We start from the raw sequence: 21,435 nt of genomic DNA, 5'->3' as shown, positions 1-21,435 counted from the left end.
TACAAGTTTTAACAACAATAACTTGCAAATATGGAATTAAAGGTAACCGGTTGTGAAAATAAGTATATTTCATAAAACAGCTTTGCACCAGCCGTACGAAGAACTTGACGTAAATTATACACAGGCGGCTGTGCGAATAGTCTTTCCAGTTCAAGGACAAGTTCAGGTGCACGGCGGCAATACAAATTACGTTATTGTCTTAACGTCATTATTGATATACATCATTATAACAATCTTATATGTATAACGCCATAAAAAAAATGCAAGAGTCTAACGAAACCTGAATCAAAGAAATGATAGTGTATAAATAAAAAGACCATCCGATTCACAATTCTTCGTTGTCAATGTTTTTAGACTCGTAATGCAACGTAGGTGGTACGAAGGAAGGATGGAAAAAATGCTGGTAGGCAGGTAGCAACCTACATGCGACGGGTTGGTACAACGTATATTCTTTTTAATTGTAGGGGGACTGTGGCGAAAATTTTAATTTTATTATTTTTATGGGTGCTGTGAATTTTCGCTAGTAGTTTGTTGCTTTTTTAGAGGGTCGGCAAACAATACCGACTGGAATGGGTGGGGAGAGGATCACTTGTACATTTGTAGTTTCATTATCCTTTTAACGGCTAATATCAAAATATGCTATCAAGTGTGTGTGTGTGTGTGTGTGTGTGTGTGTGTGCGTGCGTGCGTGCGTGCGTGTGTATGTGTGAGTTTGCCCCGTGAACGAAAGTGGAGGAAATCTTAAATGCAGGGCCGCGGACAGGGTAGGCCAACTAGGACAAATTCCAGCCCCCCCCCCCCCCCCCCCACCACGGTCAGGAGGCACAATGCCGAAGATAAGAAAGTTTTTTTTGTAATTCATAGGGACCTTTACTGGAAAACTGTTCACAAGGCCCACAAATCATATCCATGGCCCTGCTTGAAAGTTTTGAGAGTTTATTCCCACCCACCTCATTAATACCAGAGCAAAATCAAACATATGTTTGGTTCAAGTAATATACAGTCATGATTACAAAGTTCGTAAACCATACTAAATTTTCTTGAAAGTCTATTTTTGGTATCACAGTTTAGCAAACTGTGTTGTCCTGGTAAAAATGAAAGAAGAAAACTACTAGCGGGTTTGTTCCATCATTCGGACAATTCAGCATGTCTGTACAAGGTATTAATCCCATTTAGGTCGTATGTTTCTCTACTCACGTCACATGACAAATATTTTATGAAAAGACGTGATGTAAAACTGCGGAGGATGTTAAATAAACTTCCTGCCACGGGAGAGCGTGTGATCACTCGAGTCTGACGTTTTATCAACAAAGTACGACGAAATCTCTGACAACATGAAATCACCTTATCGGTACTATAAATGGAGTGTTCATTTATAGTACCGATAAGGTGATTCATGTTGTCAGTCATTTATAGTACCGATAAGGTGATTTCATATTGTCAGAGATTTCGTCATACTTTATTGATAAAACGTCAGACTCCTGTGGTGTGATGTATAAAAACTATAACAATTAAAGAATTACCTCGTGTGATTTTTGCTATAATTATTACCTGTAATTATTTCGCAATTATTTGTTAAGTAACACCATCTCCCTCTCTCTCTCTCTCTCAGTGACTTGTGTCAATAACTTTTTTCTCCATAGGCTTTGAAATTTGTTATGAAAATTACACAGTGTGAATCCAAAATCCAAATATTAGAAACAACAGCTTTAAAATATGTTATCCTGTCTTGTATCCTTTTGATACAGATATCTTGTGACATATACCATAATATTTTTATGGAGTCAAAGAATGGGATTAAAACCTTCAAAATTTTATAACTTTGTGCAGATTTCTCAGAATATGCTTAAATTTAGTTACATTGTTTTTATGTTGGCATTTCTGGTTTAGCATAAAAAATTTATGTTCCCTCTTGCCTTGCAAACTATATTACTATTCATTAAGCGAATGTCGAATTCAAAAGTTAAGAAAGCCTCTTCCATGCCCTAGTTGGGAAGCTGATTGTTAATCTAAAATTTTGAATTGGTCCATAAGGGAACATTCGAATTCCAAATTTACATCAAAGTGTATTTTGTGTATGTATTCAGCCTTTGTTTTTGATGAAGTAAGACTGTATGATATGTTACATTTCTAATTTTTTTCTTGACATTATTATCAACTGTGTCTCCTATTTGATCATCATCTATTTGGTGGCATGTTTTCTTCATGATCTATTTTTATTCTTTTTGGCCAGTCATGGTAATTACTACCTTCCTCACACTCCTAACCAACTTTTTTATTAGATTTCTTATTTTGCAGCTTAGATGATATTTTATGCTTAAAATGACTAATTATTAAAGTTCTCAGATTAAATTCTAATAGTTCCATCACGTCAGTCATACCTACTTAACATATCCCTCCACCAATAATCACTTATGTCAGGTCTTAGAGGCCCTTCAGGCATCCAAGAAACCTCAAACACTCGTTACCCGCCCCCCCCCCCATGGTAAATCCTTTAATATTCCAGTTGGCAAATTTTACCCTGGCATGTTTAATATAACTTGTCACTTGCTGTTATCTTATTGGTCAAATCACGGGAAGCTGTCAGCTAAATGTTAGTTCTTGAACAGTTCTTGGTCTGCAGTTCTGGGTCTCTTTGTCAAAAAAGTCTAATGGAGATAAATAAAAATGTCAGACTCAGATTTAGAAATGAAGTTATCCCTGATTTCATTCAGCATAAGATTAGGCTGACTAAAATGTTGGCAATTTTCTTTTCTGTTTTGCATCTAGCTTTCAGATTTGAAATTTTTTTTTTAGAAACTGAGCATATAGAATTTTCATTGCAGAGTTTTCAGTTTGAGCCTAAGAGTAGTTTATTGTTATATAATAATTGTCACTACAAATACAAGGATGAGTGACTCTGAGATGTTATATATAATAAAGATCAGCAAATGAAAGGCTAAGGTCTCAAACTGTCAGGTATTGGACAAAACTACTGTATAGGCCTTAATTAAGAATACTAATTGGCCAGAAAAAAGGTAGTCTTGATTTGATGGCGGTCTAATTCTATGAAAAAACTTAAGCCAGGAGTTGAATAGAGGTTAATATTTCAGAAGATAAATACAAATCCTCTGTGTTTGTTCTATAAAATAATTTCATGTGAGGGGATTATGTAAAATAATTTGCAACACTGACAACAGGTATTTATCTTCCAAAATTGATACCTTTTTCATGTCATTATTTTGATTCTAAAAATAAACAATATTAGACTTAATAACACCCATCTCATTCCACTGAGTTTGCCTAGCCATTGGTTATACAAAATTGTCATGACATTTGAATATGACATATATAGAGTTTTACCAGTGACAGTGTGTGGGGTAGCTCATTGTTCAAGATAACTATCTTTTTCTCTGTACTTCATATAGGAACATAAAATAGGTACAGGCTAGAATTATCCTTCAAGCCAATAATTGTTATTAACCAAAAATGACAGCTTTTTGGAGGAAGGTCTTACTTCAGAAGTGGCTGAAGTGGGAGGATTTAATTTTGTTAATGCAGACTTTAATACTCTGCATAGCCAGAATTCTGAAATTTGCATACTTTAATTGAAGAAACAGTTCATAAAATATAATCATTAATGGTTGATAATGAAAATTTCCTATTGCAGAAGCTGTGGTGTAAAACAACTAATGGAACTGTAAGTTTGTATGTTGCAGGAGGTCCACATCATCAACCAAACGGTGGTCAGAATAACCCAAATGCTAATGATGAGGATGATCCGACCATACCACGTCGCCTTGGTAACTCAACATTTCAGGACATCATTGACAGTGAGGGTCCACCTGCTATTTCTTATGAACAGTTTATAAATGATCCATTCTTGAGTGAAAAATTTGATGTGAGTATTGGTATAAATTTGAGCTAAAGCAGGTTTGACATCTTTGCTAGCCAAGATTTCGATGTGTTAACCCTATCTCTACAGGGTGGCGGTTCAAGCAGATATTTCTGTAATTTGGGTCTGTGAATTTTTATTGGATATGGTGGCAAGCCACCGCATTCAATCAAAATTAAATTTTTCAAATTTGAATACTGTTCTTACATGATCGAGACAAAGGGAGCACACAACTTGAATGGGCTTATAAAAAGGCAATTTTCCACTGCCGTTATATGTTTGCACAAATACCTATCACTTAAATACACCTGTAATGGCTTGTCTCTGGTATGTAGTCATACTTTTGATGTTAAACTTACAAGGTCTTCTTTTGAAGTCAGTTTGCTTCCACCAAGTTTGGCCGATATGCAATACACCGCTGTTATGCTGTAGTTGGCATGACATACTAAGGGAGGCAACTCATTAAATCCAATAGATTTTGCTCGTACAAAGCACTAAAATATCTGCTCGATCCACCAAAATACAGATAGGGTTAACATTTTAGAACCTTGGCTATAGATTGACTGAATTAGATAAAATAGTGCTAGGCCTGGACAACACAGCAGTAACTTCCTTTGTTAAATAATTGCACCTCTGCAGTCCTAGGTTGAATTCCAAGTTTTTAAATGGGCAAGGTTAAGTTGTTGCCATTCAATGTAGGTGGGTGGTCTCTTTGGGTGCTGCCAGTTTCCTAGATCTCTAAACTACATTATACCCATATCTAAGCCTCTGAAATGGAGAACATATCCTGCAAGTTAAGAACCTGCTGAGAAATCAACACAAAATAAACTAGCATATACATGTATTCTGTAAGTTGCAAAGAACCTGTTCAGAAAACAATGTAAATTAAACTAGCAGTTTCATCCAGTGCCTTATGCCAATATGATCCGATAGCGAGGCAAAGTTCCAGGTCAGATAGGAGACATAGATCCATTACATTTCTTGAGAACTGATAAAAATTTAATTGAGAGATCAATTCTTATTACAAATTTTTATTTAAAAGGATGAAGTCCTTCATATGTTAGTTAGCAGAACAGAAATTGGTGACAGAATCATGCAATGATGGGACAAATGAGATGCATTGTTTTTAAGAGGTGGGAACAGCATAATAAAGAAGATTTTTTCTTTTAAATGAGACAAGCAGGATCTGAGGGTCAATAATTTTTATGACTTGTAAAAGCATTTTGTCAACTTATTATATAACGATATGAATAATTATCATATATGTTAATAAATGTTCGTATTTACACTTTAATTCGGTCCAGTGTGGCAGCATATCAAGGGGCAGTGTTTTCCCTTTACTCTCATTCGTGCATCCTAGACCCACCCACCCAATTTTTAATCTACCCTTCCCTTCAGTTATGATACCAAGGTTTCTTGTTTTACTCAGTATGACCACTATTTTTGACACTAAGGTCATTTTTTATCCTCAGTCTTGTGTCCATATTGGAAACCCTGAAGGGGCATCCATTTCTCTGGATTTTATTGGTAAATTCCAAGTATCAAGAACCAAGAAACTATCCTGGGGAAACAAACACTGGAAAAATGTGTATCATATATAGATAATCCTTGATGGGTATTGCCAATATGGCTTTATCATTTTGTCATTTTTTTTAAAATTGCAACCAAAAGCATACCTTGGTAAAGGAGAAATACTTACAATAATAAAAAGATACAGTATTAAAATTTAAGTTGCAGAAGGCTGAACAAGTTTGGTAAGGTAACTTATTATAAGTAGAAATATTCTTGTAGTTTGCGAGCATTGTTGGATTTTGCTTTATGAAAACTACTCACTGATGTCTAGAAGTTTAAAATAATGAGCGACTCTTTATGCACTAATGATCATAGGTATATTTCAGACTTAATTGTAGCACAGATTAGACCAGTTAGTTCTCTGGATAGTTGCCTCCCTTAGATATCTTCTGAATGTACATCTGACAAAAGTAAATCTTGCATGTCCAAATAGTAGTTACCAATATTCTACTGATACAGATTCCATGAATTTTATTGTCAATATTCCTCCAATGCTTGTCAATATCCCCCCAATGCAGATCCCATGAATTTTGTCAGTATTCCCTCTCGCCTTGTAGGTATTCTCCCTATGCAGATGCTATATATTTTATTGGCAATATTCCTCATACACTGATCCAGTATTCTGCCTGATATGGATCCAGTGAATTTGATTGTCAATATTCCCTTGGTGTAGATCTCGTGAATTTTATTGTGCTGTTGAGAATTGTGCTTCATTTGATGTGTTAAAACTATCAACTGCAATTTACAGTATGTACTCATATATAGGTCAAATTCAACTGCAAAATACATAGATCCAGCTCTGCCAACACAATGCACTGGCAGATCTATGTCTATGAAGTTTGTTAGGACTTATCAGTAGAACAAACAAAACAGACCCTGATTTGCTGGCACATTCTGTGACAGCTTATGAAGATCTATGTTATAAGCATATGGGCCTGACTTTTAAGCAAGTATATTATGGGAAATTGATAATACAAGGACTCATAAATATACATTCCAGTATTTAAACCTAACTGGTGTATACAAAAATACATGTGTAACAAAAATGACTGGTCTGCAATTGACACCTTTTTAGCCAACCAAAGCTCTGCTGCAACATGGTTTATAAAGCCTTTACAGATTCCTGAATTTCAATGGTTGCCTTGAAAACTCGTTGAATTTAAAAACGAAATTCATCTTGGAAAACTCCTTTAATTGGTCTCAGCACTCCATGAATTTTGCCAAAATCCCTTGGAAATAAATGTCAGAGAATACAAAACATTACAACTTAATAAAATATATCAATTTTACATTCATAATTTTCATTATTTGTTCATATTCCAAAAACAGAAAATAAATAAAATCGGGTAACATTGGTGGATCCAACAGCAAACAACACTGGTATTTAATAAAGTGATAAAAGAAGGTTAAATTTCTGGAAGACAAAATACTTCTTGAAACTTTTGTTAATCCTTGAAAACTTCTTGAAACTGCATTATAAAAACAATACCATCGCCAGTGCTGTAGGAATCATAGGAATTATGTGAGAGAAGATGCCTACACATCTGATCTGTGCAAACATCGCAAGTCTGTACTGAACAACAAGGCAAACCCAGCACATCTGTTATAAATCTATGTAACTTTTACACTGATGGGATGCATACAAAACTGTTTTCATTTGTGATGTCATAGAATATTTACACATCATACAACAAGCTTCCAAGAGATAGGGAAAATTCTATCAACAGAGGAGAACTTTAAGTTCAGTTTGAAGGAAATTAATCACTTTTTTCAAAGTTCAGTATGATGAGAATAAATTCTTTCACAGCAACAAAAAAGGTTTCTTGAGGATAATTTACATGTTATTCCTCTTTTATACAATTTCTTTCTGTCTGTCTGTCTGTCTTTATGTCTGAGAATAAGGTATATGTATAGGCTGCCAACATGAAACAATATAACTTTTGTCCACTTTAACAATTAGTCACTATGACCAATCAGGTCTGAATTATTATTAGAAAATTGGCTATTTTTACATAAAAATGGCTGAAATTTTTTGCAAAACTAATGTACTCCATGCCATGATTAATAAACAATAAACAAATATATATTTAAAGTATACAATAAACTAGTAATGCTACGTGGATACAGACTTTTTCTCTTTGAATCATACACAAAAAGTGTCAGTCATGGTCAGAAATTTGGAATAAAAATAGGCATATGTTCCCTCACAAATGTGGATGAAGTTTGATGTTGCTTTTGTGAGTGCAACTGTTATTCCTTCAGTCTGTCCACAAATTGGTCAGTTCATTTAGCTCAGTTTGTCATGCATTTTTAGTTGCAGATTTGATGCCTCTTGGTGTAACACCATTCAACAAAAGTAGATACTTGTGACCTAGTTTCCTGCACAATGATATTTACAGGGTCATACAGATTTAGTGAGTACAACTGTCCTGGCAAACTTTTCTTTAGCTTTGTGCTTAGTACAGTTTGACATGGACTCCATTTATTGCAAAGGGTGGGGGTGGGGGGCTATTCATGTTCCGTGATCACATTTTAGCATATTCAGTTCAAGTTGAATGTAGGACCAGTCCAAATATAGATAGGCCAGACAAATTATAGCTACCATATTCATGCAATTGTAGGTACTGCAGCATTTGAGGTACTGAATACCAATTTTATTTTATTTTGTACAGGATGAAGAAGTGCAAAACATGTTTAGTGCCATTGAAGAGGACCCGGCAGTGATACCACAGTATAAGGACAATCCTAAATTTTTAGAAGTTGTCAGATACATTGGAGATCTTTTTGCACCAAATGATCCAGCTGTGAGCTGATATCTATATATATCTATATATGATGTTTTTTCCCTCATAAGATTAATGTGATAATGACTATAAATGTATTGACTTTTTCAATGTCATTTTCAAGCAAGGACCATTATATACATATATATATATATATATATATATATATATATATATATATATATATATATATATATATATATATATATAACATTTCTACTACAACATTCCAAAATGTCCAATTGCAGCATTTTTGGCCTTGTCTCCTGCACTAGTAATGAGGTTAAGGGTGTAAAGCCACTGTCTGACAACATTACAGTGCAAATTACAGTTCCTTTAAAATATTTAAATGTATTAACTTGAAACGATCATATAGTTCCCTGTATTAAACATTTACCCCCCCCATGTGATTATTGACAAAACCAAGCACCCCTTCCTGAACACACTTGGGGCTAGTTGCTTGTTGTTTTCTTCCAAATGAAATTTCATTTAATTAACATATATATATGTTTATTGATATGTATATGATCAATTTGTACCACAACTCACCAAGTGGGGAGTGCATCCACATGTATCCACGGTAATCACCATAGCCCTCATTTTTTCTTGAGGCATTCACTTTTGTTTTCAAATACCTTTTCACTTAATCCCTTCTGTATTCCACACCAGTTAATGCATATTAATGTATATTTTTCCCTTAAGAATTGATAGAAAATCTGTTACCTCCAGCAAAGTTCCTGAAATTGTTTTTTAACTGTATTCCCATATCCTGATTACTGTCAGAGGAAAGCTTCATTGAGAAAATATTTATAGTGATTATCTAGTTTCATTTTCAACTTTTAAAGGTAATCAGAGACAGATTACCATAAGTCTGTGAAATCCAACTGGCTTGCACATTTGATGATGCATGTGACACTTGTTTGTGTGTGTGTGTGATTTGGATTTTTAGTGTAGCTTTAACAATTGTTCAGTCATGTTGCTACGACATCTGCAGTGTGGCAGTTTATAGTGATGTCTAGCACTGGGGCATCACGCCACAGACATGTAGCATGATGTCCCACCCAGTTACATTATCTTGACACCAGGCCGACCAGTCCTAACACTAACCTCTTAATGCTGAACGCCAAGAAAGGCAGCTGTTAGTACCATTCTTGTAAGTCTTTGGTATGACTTGTGACACTTGTTTGAGTTGTTGACCTCTGGGAGTGGGAATCATCAGCACAATATCAACTGCAAACTTCAGAAACCATGATCTGCCATTATATAATGTGCTGGCAGATCTGGGTCTATGCAGTTTCATTGGAGCAATCAGCAGAACAAGCAACATAGACCCTGAGCTGCTGGCATATTATCCAATCTCAGATTAAGGTTTGTGTTGTTTGCAGAACCTATAAGTGAGTATTGTTACGAGTCTATGCTCTGAAAATAAAAATAGAAAAGAGCACAGACAATAAAACTCACTTCCGGTTCCGAATTCAGTATAAATTCCAGTGAATGACTTTATCCAAGAATTTTATCAGAGACCTTTTGCATTTCCAGAGAAAATAATCGCTTAAATTCAATAATTTGAAGAAAATAAAATTCAGCCCAAATTGGCCACAAAATAATACAGCTTAAAGTGCTAGATGTTAAAGCACAACTGGTAAAATCCTCACAGTCACAAGATAATATAGTTCTCTGCTTGACCTCGGGTCACACCATTTTCTAAAAACAACCACTACCTAATGGAAAATAACCTTCTAGAATGATCTAATGAGCCTTGTTTATTTATAACACAATAGCCCACAAAATTCACTTACGAATCTCCAAAACGCTGACCCTGATCAACATATTTACACCTTCTTGTTTACCTGAATAATAATCCTGATAATAAGCTCATACACTTAGAGAATAATGAAGCTATTATTAGTTGTTTACATAATTGAAATAATTTGTTTTTTTTAAAAATCAATCAGATCAAGCAGAAATGAACTCACTTTTGGACAAGGCCAAGACCAGCAAACAATGTTACATTACTATAACGTGTAATGGAATAAAAAGATCTAAAACTAACAGACAAACAGTTTAATTAAATATACATAACAGCATGTACAATAGCTATTAGAATGTATTTATTCTATGCCATTTTTATTATTTTAACTTTTGTTTGATTTTAAAGGCTTTCTATACTAGGCTATTGTAGTTCACCATTTTCTTAAGTACATATACACAAGACATAAACCCTAAACCTCACATTCATTTAGTGAGAAGATGGGGTAACCTTCATTATTGTTACTGGGGAATGCGAAATTTGTCTATATATGTAATCATTTCTGTCTGCATCCATGTAATAATTAGTTCTTTAAATATAAATTATCTTGAGAATTTATGACCACTGTAAGAAGATAAACCAGTTTATCGTTTCCATTATGCTTTTTGCAATCTGAAATACGAAGTTAGTACTAATTAGTTAATTCGTACATCTCATATTTTTAAATATGACATGTCTGCCATACTACAATATGGTAACATTAACTTGTAATGTTGCATATAATTTCTCGTCACTTTGAACAGAAAAGACATGCATATTTAAGTATGAATCTCAGTTTTTATTTTCCTATTGGTAGATGCAGCAGCAAGGTGGTAACATCATGGAAGCAGCCAACCTCATGAATTTGTTTGGTGGCCAAGGGGGTGCAGAACAATTTGCCAATTTTGCCCAACAATTTGAAGGTGCAGCCCAATTTTTTCAAGGTCAAGGTCAGGATGGAGATCCAGTGGCAAATTTAAACCAATTAATACAAGACCAAGGTGGAAATCCAATGGAAAACTTGGGCCAAGGTCAAAACCAAATGGCTGACCTGGCCCAATTATTTGGAGGGCAAGGAGGAAATCCCATGGCCAACCTTAACCAGTTACTTCAAGGACAGGATGGAAACCCTATGGAAAATATGCAGGGCCAAGGCAGAAATCCCATGGCCAACCTTTTTCAGTTACTGGGTGGCCAAAGTGTAAATCCTATGGAAAATGTGAACCAGGGGCAAGGGCAAGAGCAAAATCCCATGGCCAACCTTGCCCAGATGCTCAGTGGAAACCCTATGGAAAATATGCAGGGCCAAGCTGGAAATCCCATGGCCAACTTACTTCAGTTACTTGGGGGACAACATAGAAATCCCATGGAGAACATGAACCAAGGGCAAGGGCAAGGGCAAGGGCAAAATCCAATGGCCAACCTTGCTCATCTGTTTGGAGGTCAAGGACAAGGAGATGTTCAAGGAAATGAAGATCAGCTTGCATATCTCCAAGAGTACTTGAATATGATGTAGCTATGATAGTCTATATGATGTAGCAGATACAAGAAAATCTGTATGCATCTGGTACTTAATTATTACTATATTATATATGAAAAAGCCATGACTACATTTACAAAACAAGTCACCAGATATTGTATAATAAAGTCCATACACTTTAAGAACTTAAAAAAGAAATTTCCCTCAACCAGACACCTGATGGGGATTAAATGTTTGGCTTATTTATAGAAGAGGCCAGTCTGCAGAGGTTTGATGTGTATCAAAACAGCTTTATCGGGACCAAAATATTTGGCAAGTCTGCAGAATGTATCAGGTTTAGAGAAGTCTCAGTGTATATATGAGTTCTTGAAGTGAGTAACTTCTACAATGTTTTAATAAAATATTTGTAAAAAATTGTAAAAAAAAATAGCATGTGAAACTATCAGCTTACTACTTTCTGTAATTATATTTTATTGTTATGACTACTTTCATATTTATGAAGAATTGCAGTTACAACATCATACCGGTTTTTCATTCCTCTGTTATAAAATCATTGGCAAAATAATTCCCTTACAGTTTTTACTGTTTACTATTTTACTGATAACCCAAACTCCAAGTAATGAAACTGTTCCATGCACTCAAACCCAAAATATTACTTACATGACATGTTGCTAAAATAATGCACAAAACCAACCCCAGTAGCTCTGCACAAAGGTTTTGTGCTTACTCAAGACATTAACAATGAAAATAGTGACCTCTGGAATATATACTCCACTTGGCTTTCATTATATGGCCACAGCAACAAATGTGTATGCATTGTTTTAATATAGAGGTTTGTAAGTTATGCATACCAGTCTGAATTAGCTTTATGATTAGTATATTTTACTGAAATATGTATGCATTGTTTTAATATAGAGGTTTGTAAATTATGTGTACCAGCCTGAATTAGTTTTATGATTAGTATATGTATGTAAATATATGTAATGAACTCCATTTTGCCATCATGGCAGCCATAATTGATATGACTGGCATAGATAATAGTTCATATCCTAATAACCTTGAGAGTTCCCTACTATTTTTTTTGCAATCTATCAGATAAGCATTGCATTTAATTTTAGAGAAAGTTATTATTAACAGCAATATGTTCCAAAAAAGATGTTTTTCTCTCTCAGCAGCAATGAAAGCTTTAATTTGATTGGTGTCTCAAAAGGTCAGTAAAACATGACCTCATAACAGTGCCTGTCAGATCTACTTATTGATGAGTAGATATGTTTTAATCAGATTGCAAGTTTACTATTCATGTATGAGATCTCCTCTGATAAAACTTAATTTTCCTGATAAACCCTAGATCCAGGTATTATGTCAAAACCTTTAGTACCTTTACTTTGTACTAATGTGAATTGTTAGTGTTTTAAATGTTTTTTTTAAAATTGTTTTGTATTGCACATTTTTGTACATTAAAAAGGGAAATCACAATAAAGAGACAAACATAAACACAGCTATCCATATATATTCAGTATATATGTACATGTAAATTATTTTACTAAAATTTTGTACAATTTTATATAATGCATCAATATTAGGGCCATTAGGATACAGTGTACAAACTTATGACCTTAATACTAAGGCATTATATAAAGTTGTACCAAATGGTAATATGTTGTATAGATACACGTCTCTATATTGTGATTAATTAAAGACTTGTGTATTTTTCTGATTCCATTATACATACTAGATTATGGTAATGCATATTATTTATGATGTTATGTCAAAGACAGAACTATTGATAATTATATAGATGTCATGAATTGCCCACTGAACTTAGACACAAAGACACAGTGATCCCATTCAAGAGTGCTCTCAAAACTCACTTATTTCGACTGCAAGAACAAACTTAAACAACCTAATAATGTTTCCTATCTTAAACATTCTCAGCATGTTTTTTTTTCTTTTTTTAATGTTTTCTAATTTCATGGTGTTTGTTTTTGTAATCATATCATTATGTTTTTCTTTATCTTATAGGTGTTGTCTAATCTTGTAAAGCACTTGGAGCTTCTAAAGATTAGGTGCTATACAAAGTCCTCATTATTATTATTATTATTATTATTTGTTCTTTGAAAATATTTTGTGTGAAAAAGTATCCAGTAAAGGAAAAAGAACTCAAATGTGTCAGCATTTGTAATGTTTTTTATTTTAATTCTGTACCTTAAAAATAAATATGTCTTTATGTGGAGTCATGGTAGCTAATTTAGTATAATGTCCAACTCTTAATCCAGTGGGTCGTTGGTTCAGTACTTGCCAAGGTCAGCTGCTTTATGTGTCCATTGGAAAGATATTTAGTTCCCATTTCCTCAGCATGATATAACTAAAAATCTGTTGAAACTGTTCTTGAAACCAACGTAAACAACAACAAAAACCCAATAGGTCTTTGTTTTACATTTCTTATTCCACAGGTTTTATTTGGTATTACTGAATGTCATACTCTGTGTATAGTTTGTTTAGAATATATATTTGGTCCTTTTAATGTTATATTTTATGCAAGCAACTAAGTTATGCAGCCTGATTTGCTACTTACTAGACTTGTTTTAACCTTTCACCTTGTAATACTTCATGTTTGCGTTTATTTAGAATGGTACATTTATTTTCCATAAGATTTTTGTGCAGCTTTTATATCTTGATTTTCAGGACTTATTTTCACTGGGCACCATATAACTAATATGCTGATGTGCTGCAAAATGTTAATACAAACAGGCATAATAATTTTAACCATTAATATCACTATTATTAGAAACATTGTCATTTTCTTTCCAATACTTCAAGTCTAAGGGAGTCATGTCCATATTCAGCTTTATATTAGAAAAAAATATAATCAAAACTTTAAAAAAAAAAAATTAAAAAAACGTCATGATTGAAGATTTGAAGAAGAAACTATGCCCTCTTATAATTATAGGTTACTGCATTTGTATGGGAAAATAAACGAGTTTTTCAGATGGAAATAGTGCACGACCTTGGGAGTGCAGTACATGTATATCCATCCAATAACACGAGTTCATATTTTTCCATACAAATGCAGTAACCATTTTATTATGTGCTCATTTTCTTATTCAACCTAAGGCTTAATTATATGAAAAAAATACACTTCAAGAAACAAATTATTCCAAATACACAAGCGCAGATTCATCATTACACAATAACATTATTAATGCACACATAACTCCGCCCAGATAAATTTGAACTTAGTCGCACACTCGACATAACTTTCAAAAGAAAATTATGTGTCTAGTTAAAATTGAAATTTGGAGTCATATTGTAAATGAATGGGCATTGCAACAACTTTTCCATTTGATCTGCAATGAATAGATTTTGGTATTTTTATTGATTCTATGAATATTCATGATTATGGAATGGATTTATTTGTGCCAGTTCTATGTGAACTGCATCAGATTGAAGCAGCGAGGGAGAAGCGTGTTGACATCTGCAAGTGTTTTCTGTTCTGTCATTGAAGTCATTCAATTGCAATTACTAAAAAGATGCTATGGAATATAAAGTTTATTTCATTTTGAGTGCAGTAATAAAATCATAAATTTGAAATCCTATCAATTAGCTGTTGTGAGTGGTTACAATAAGAGAGCCCCTTTCTGAAAACAGATACACTCATGTTTGCAGTCAGAAAGGGTTTAGCTCATTCATATACCAATTTTAATGCTTCATTGTGTTACTGAGTATTTAATAATGGTAATGTTTTATCTGCAACAAAGAAATTTAGACGAACAAAATGGTATGGAGGTATGTATGTATTTGCTGTCATCTAAATGTTACAGGGTTTGTTTCAAACAATTTTTTTTTCAACTGCATGTTATAGTGTACTTTCATAAATTAAGGAAAAATAATTCTTGTCTAAGGGTAGTCGATTTAGCATTTTTACTAACCTGCAGTTACAATACTACAATCTAGTTAGCCCTATCAGTTAAAATTCATTACAATGTATAGCTTCTACAGTGCTGTCAAGTCATGTGGCCAAATTACACTGCATATAAATACAATAATTTTTATATGCATGCCTGTTTGTAATATACATACAACTCAGTTTCTACTTGAAAAATAAAATATTGCTTAAAACCAGTGTTAAATGAATATACACATACTAACAAACAGAGGGCATAATTCAAATAAGAGAATGAAAACACACACATGTATCATATATATATTGCATTGCTTCCACTTCTCTCCGTTTAACTCACTTCTCCCTGTTCTGTCCAAAAAAAGTAATTTCTCTCTCAAATTCAAGTCGGGCTTCAACCCTGTTCTGTGTGTATGTATGTGTGTGTGTGTGTGTGTGTATATATATATATATATATATATATATATATATATAAACGTACAACACAGGTGCAGACAGTAAAGCTTATTTATGATTCAATGAGAATGAGGATCGTTGTATAACATTACAACAGAGAAAAGATTACCAGATTATATTCAAATTTATTGTTTATATTCACATGTTTTTGTACATGTCTGTGTCGTGAATGTTATACATCATGGAGTAAACGATTTATACTGGTATGATGACTCAGAGGTGTTTTTTTAAATTTGTAATTTAATTTTCAAACATTTTTCAAAATATGTCATCATGAAAAGAAACCATGTAAACTATCGAGTTTTACTATCTGCTGAAAGTGTTGACATACACATGTACATGTACCAACTGCTGAATCATAAAAATCACTTTTGTGTGGGAACATCTCTGTTCATTAACTGAATGACATGAAATTTTGTCCTCTATTGATTTGGATGGATCAAAACTGTCGATAGTCATATTTTTTTCAAATTAACCTGAGTCTTGTTTTCATGTTTTTGAATGACATGCAAAAATTCATAAAGAAAGCTAGGTGTATCAATCTGAGCTGTAATCTATTATTCATACAAAACGATTTTTCTTTTCATGCTTTAATTGCACTGAATCAGCATCCCAAGATTTCGAAAGTAATGATTATGAATCAGGTGTTTATCATGCCTTTGGTATTTAAACTGCCATTGTTTACCTGGCTTCGACATGTCAGGTGATAAAAATATTATTTTCTTTGATTGACCACACAAACCCAATTAAACCTGGTAACAAAGGAATCTTACAGCAAAGCCTTTGGAATATATATATATATATATATATATATATATATATATATATATATATATATATATATATATATATATATATATATATATATATATTAGAATTTGTCTGTGAAAATTAAATGTAAACCTTCTAACAAAGAAAATATTTTTTTGGCCAAGATTGTAATAATGTCTTTACAGCTTTTATATCTCAACAAAATAAGTTATCAAATTATCCTGTGCTGTGTGGACCCTGTGCAGTGTGGACCCTGTTCAAGAAAATGATAAAAACCCTGATGTTCATACATATGTAACTGTAATTAAAGTTAATCAATTGCACTTGTGCTACTTTGGTAAACACTGTATTCAAGATTATAGTCTTAAATCTAATATGCATTTCTGTAGGACTATCTCTTGCGGACCAGCTCCAGCTGAGTCATCATGTTTATATTAGTCATAGTGTACATGGACTGGGTCCATTGCCAGATTACATGTAGCCAAAGTGTTTCAATATAAAATACAAACCTAAATCTGGATGTCAGACCAAGTTAACATTTCTGGTTGGCATGTTAAATGGAAATTTGGTTGCAACATTAGGCTTTGTTAAGTATGTGCATTTCTGGCTGAGAGTCAAAAACTGGCACATTAATGTGAAAACTGGTGCTTATAAAAGTTGTTAAGGCTATGTAAAGAGTATTTAACATGACTGGGTGTATTACTGCAAAACAATGACATGCATACAGGATTGCTAAAATGTCTACATTCCACTTTACTCGTCTTTTTCCATAACATTTAATACATCTGAAATGCCGTTAGCATGGACAGACAAGTCACTCCTCTACCTTAATTGCTATTCTACAACCACTCCCTATTCCTGTTTGTAGATGAAAAATGTGATACACAAGTTCACCATATACTGATCTATTCTACTAAATTATGCATGGTTCTGTATGCCTTATTATTTATAGCTGGGAAGTAGTCCATATAACACTTTGAAAGAAAATTCAATTTAACATCTTTATTTTTCAAAATATGTTACCAAAATGATTTCTTACATCATTGTTAAAATGTTGTTTTCCTATCTTTAACAGGATAAAGACAATGAATTATTCAAACTTCACTTAAACAATTCTCATTTGCCAAGAATATGCATGACCACGTGTAATTTGAGACCCAGTAAAGTTAACCAACAAACTTTGAACAAAAGATGTTGTTCGTGACTCCATCTGAAATGAAGCTAACAGAAACAGTGTTGACCCTATCCTTTGTATCTAAATCCACATTTGTCATCTTACAGATCACAAATACATGGACATGTACGTCGATCGAAGCAGCAGTCTCATGGCAGCAAATGTGATTTTTAAAATTGAATGCTCAGGATAACTGACATGTTGGGACTTAATTGTATGTATGACATTAACAGGTACAACAATGACCAATGTTCAATCTAAAATTCCATAAACATCAAGAAATGGCATCCATAAATGGCAAACTTTCAATTTTGAACATGTACTCTGGTAATTTAAACCACTAAAACAGAGTTAACAGAAATAACAATAGAACCAGTGAACTTTTTTCTTTCAACAGTTTTCATCTTTACATTGTTAAGGGATTCATCATTTCTAAATTGAAAGTAAGATCTGTTTAAAAATGGCAAATATTTCAGAAAATCCCTTTCATACATCCTAATGCCTTGGGCTCACAGAGGTAGATACCTGTAAAATAAGAAAAGAACTGATAAGCACTGATAACCCGTCAGGCACACATGCTTAAATCCTGTACATAATCTGTCAGTTTCTGTAATGGTTACTAGTGTTATAACTATGTTTCATGTTGTGATACCAAAATCTGACCCCACATTTCAGCAGAAGTGAATGAGATACTAAAATACATGCCAAATAATGCACTCTTCATTATAATTTATCTATATGTGACATAACTTGTAATGGTACAAGCTGCATGGCTTTTAAAACTACTGCCGTTGAAGGAAGCTCTGTCAATACCTTTGTATTATAAACATGAACACCAATTGGATTGGTACTGCAATCTGAGTAACATTATACAGACTTTTGCTGAGATGCATACACATACTAATTTTTATCGTAAATTTTTTTACCTTGGAAATCCTTTTAAAAAAACTTATGATATTTTGTACAATTTATTAACATCATCTAAATAAAACAACTACTGATTGACTTTGTACATGTTGGCTACTTTCTGGATTACTCCATTCTGCATCAAGTACTGAACTCATATTTGGTGGCCTTTTTTATGATCAGGGCTTTTGTCATTGATGGCAGTTTCTTCCTTAGTAACCTTAAGTTCTCAACTTTTGTATCTTATATGTCAACATGAATACAAGTTTGTTTGCAGTAAAGTCAAAAATTGGTCCACCACAATGTTACTTGATATAACAATACTGACACTTTCTAGGATTTCTGTCTAAAAGAAGCAATAAAATGGCATCTAGATTATGATAGGAGGAGCAGCTTTATTTTTAAACTTTAAAAAGAAATGTCTTTCAAAGGGGAGCATACTCTACTGACCAATAAAAATTTCTAGGAATCTAAGATAAAACCATTTCTGATATTTCATTGCTGAAACTATAATAGATCATTTACTGATTTAGCACCAGGGTATTGTAATAATGTGCCTTATCCATGTTGGCATTGATGGGTGTGGGTAAAGTACTTTTCAGCTCAAGAGTGTGTGTGTGCCATAGATATAACAGCTCACTGCAAGGACATGTCAAGCGATTAAATAAATACTGCAAGGGATTACCCATTATCAAATTTCTATGGTTAAAAATGGTGCAAAATTCCTATTCAGTTTCTGACAGTAAAATTTTGTACTATCAAAAATAAAATAAACTATAATAATTTTGTAAAAAAAATAGTTAAAATTTCATGCAGTCATTCCAATCATAACATTAATATATATAAAAAAATTAAATGACTAAAACTATTTTGTCTCATCATCACTGCAGGCCTAGTAAGAGTTATTATTCCAGGTGAGGACAAGGGGTTGTCCATATCTGTACATTTTAAAACAGTCATTTTTTAACACTCCCCTCAAGCTGCAGGGTTTACTTTTCTCTCACCCCTTCCCAGTGCATACATATACATTTGCTTAGTAACCCCCTTCAAACACTGTCAATTTGTTTGCATTTCGAATCAAATGGGAGTTGCTTTGGTAACATGGTCTCCATATTTGTATAAGCAAGTCCCTGTTTTCAAGCAACATATTTGATCATTCACTGTGTTTGATAATCTCACTAATTCCATAAATTTTGGAGTTACATTTTTATTTGTCCATTATTTCTAAAAATATTAAAACTGTATGTTGCAAATACTGGATGTAGATGACACAGTTCTGACTGCCATGCATTATCCATCCTGGAAACCAGAAATGGGCACAGGGTCTAATCAAGTTTCTTACAATTAACTTATCAGTTAGATATGTACTATTAAAAAAAAATGCAAGGGAGGACACTCTTCTCCCTTTTCGCACAACTTGTATGGCCAAGATCAGACCTGCTTAATATGCAAGTGCAGTACACTGAATGGTTGACTGCCATCTCACTGGCCAGTTGAAAATGATGTACTGCACTTATTTTTAACTTCTTTTCTTGACACTTTTCATTTTTAAAATTGGTAAGGGGGTACAAACAAATTGGAAAGTGTGCAAGTACTATCAGTTGTTTGTTGTTGGCTATGGAAAATAGATTTTATTGTAACTTAAATAAAGTGTTTGTCACTAGGTGTGTATGTACTACTTGGTAGTATCGCAACCCACACATATTCAAACTTCAAACCCACCCACCCCCCTCAATGTGTACATACAAAATGGACAGCCCTCCAGTTTAATCCAAAGCCAACACAAGATTCACTTTGAAAATAACACATGTGAACTAAAAATTTACCAATAGTGCATTCATTATAAAAATTATTAAAGTAAATAAAAAAGACAGGCATGTAGTATGTAGTATAAAGCAGCAATTATGTTATATGCTGTGTATATTTTGAAGATGATAAACATACCAAAACATTGGTGTACTGTCCAAATGTTAATCAACTTGACATGCACAGAGAAAATCTACACATAAAGTCAATGATGTTTAATTCAAGCTGCTACTATGGTATCGTTGTGCTTAAATTTTGTGGAGAAAATGAGATGGCTGGATACAAAGCAGAAAGTTGTAACAATCATCTACTTTTATATAAGCCACAACTGACCACATTGTTAATAAATACTTGCATGGTAATGACCACCACCACCAATGAAAATAAAAACTGTTACCTATTAAGAATCAGAAGCATCAATGGAAAAAAACCCAACACATTTAGACTTAGATAACCCAAAGCTTCTTTTTAATTAGGTATGGATAGTATCATTTCTATGCAGAAATAACTGGAAGATCGGGTGAATAATGATCACCAACTCATTGGTTTCAAGATAATTTTCCCATTTTTTGTTCTTTAACTTTCTCTTTGTCAAATAAGATGCTTCATACAAACATACAACAGTAATGCCAATGTTACTATTATTAATGCACTTCTTCCATTCCAACTTTAAAGAACCATCAATAAGACTTTTCCGCTGATAAATAGCCAAATTTTATGTAGCTGTATTCCAAAACATTGGAATTATCTATTGGGATTGGACATGGATTGATTACATGTTGGAATTAAAATCTCCAGCAGAGACTCCATTAAACACAAGCATTCGTTTCTTTCCAAAACATTGGAATTATCTATTCGAACTGGACATAGATTGATTTGATTACATGTTGGAGTTAAAATCTCCAGTGGAGACTCCATTACAC

At 33.4% G+C, this 21,435-nt stretch overlaps 1 protein-coding gene across 1 annotated transcript; it reads left to right on the top strand.

The window, feature by feature from the left end:
- Window positions 1-1,038: 1,038 nt before the first annotated feature.
- Window positions 1,039-16,061, top strand: LOC149797501 (uncharacterized). The gene is made up of 4 exons (XM_089962314.1): window positions 1,039-1,159; window positions 3,699-3,880; window positions 8,119-8,250; window positions 10,836-16,061. Exons 1-4 carry the CDS (start codon window positions 1,147-1,149, stop codon window positions 11,532-11,534), a joined length of 1,026 nt encoding a protein of 341 aa, XP_089818440.1. The 5' UTR covers window positions 1,039-1,146; the 3' UTR covers window positions 11,535-16,061.
- The last annotated feature ends 5,374 nt before the right edge of the window (window positions 16,062-21,435 follow it).

This window comes from Sinohyriopsis cumingii, chromosome 6, assembly GCF_028554795.1.
Source record: "Sinohyriopsis cumingii isolate HCF-2022 chromosome 6, ASM2855479v2, whole genome shotgun sequence".
NCBI classification, from domain to species: domain Eukaryota; kingdom Metazoa; phylum Mollusca; class Bivalvia; order Unionida; family Unionidae; genus Sinohyriopsis; species Sinohyriopsis cumingii.
This window is presented reverse-complemented; position numbering and strand designations above follow the sequence as displayed.

Coding starts and splice junctions, on each gene's coding strand:
- LOC149797501 (XM_089962314.1), top strand. Junction 3,881..8,118: donor TCTTGAGTGAAAAATTTGAT/GTGAGTATTGGT, acceptor TATTTTGTACAG/GATGAAGAAGTGCAAAACAT. Junction 8,251..10,835: donor TTGCACCAAATGATCCAGCT/GTGAGCTGATAT, acceptor TCCTATTGGTAG/ATGCAGCAGCAAGGTGGTAA.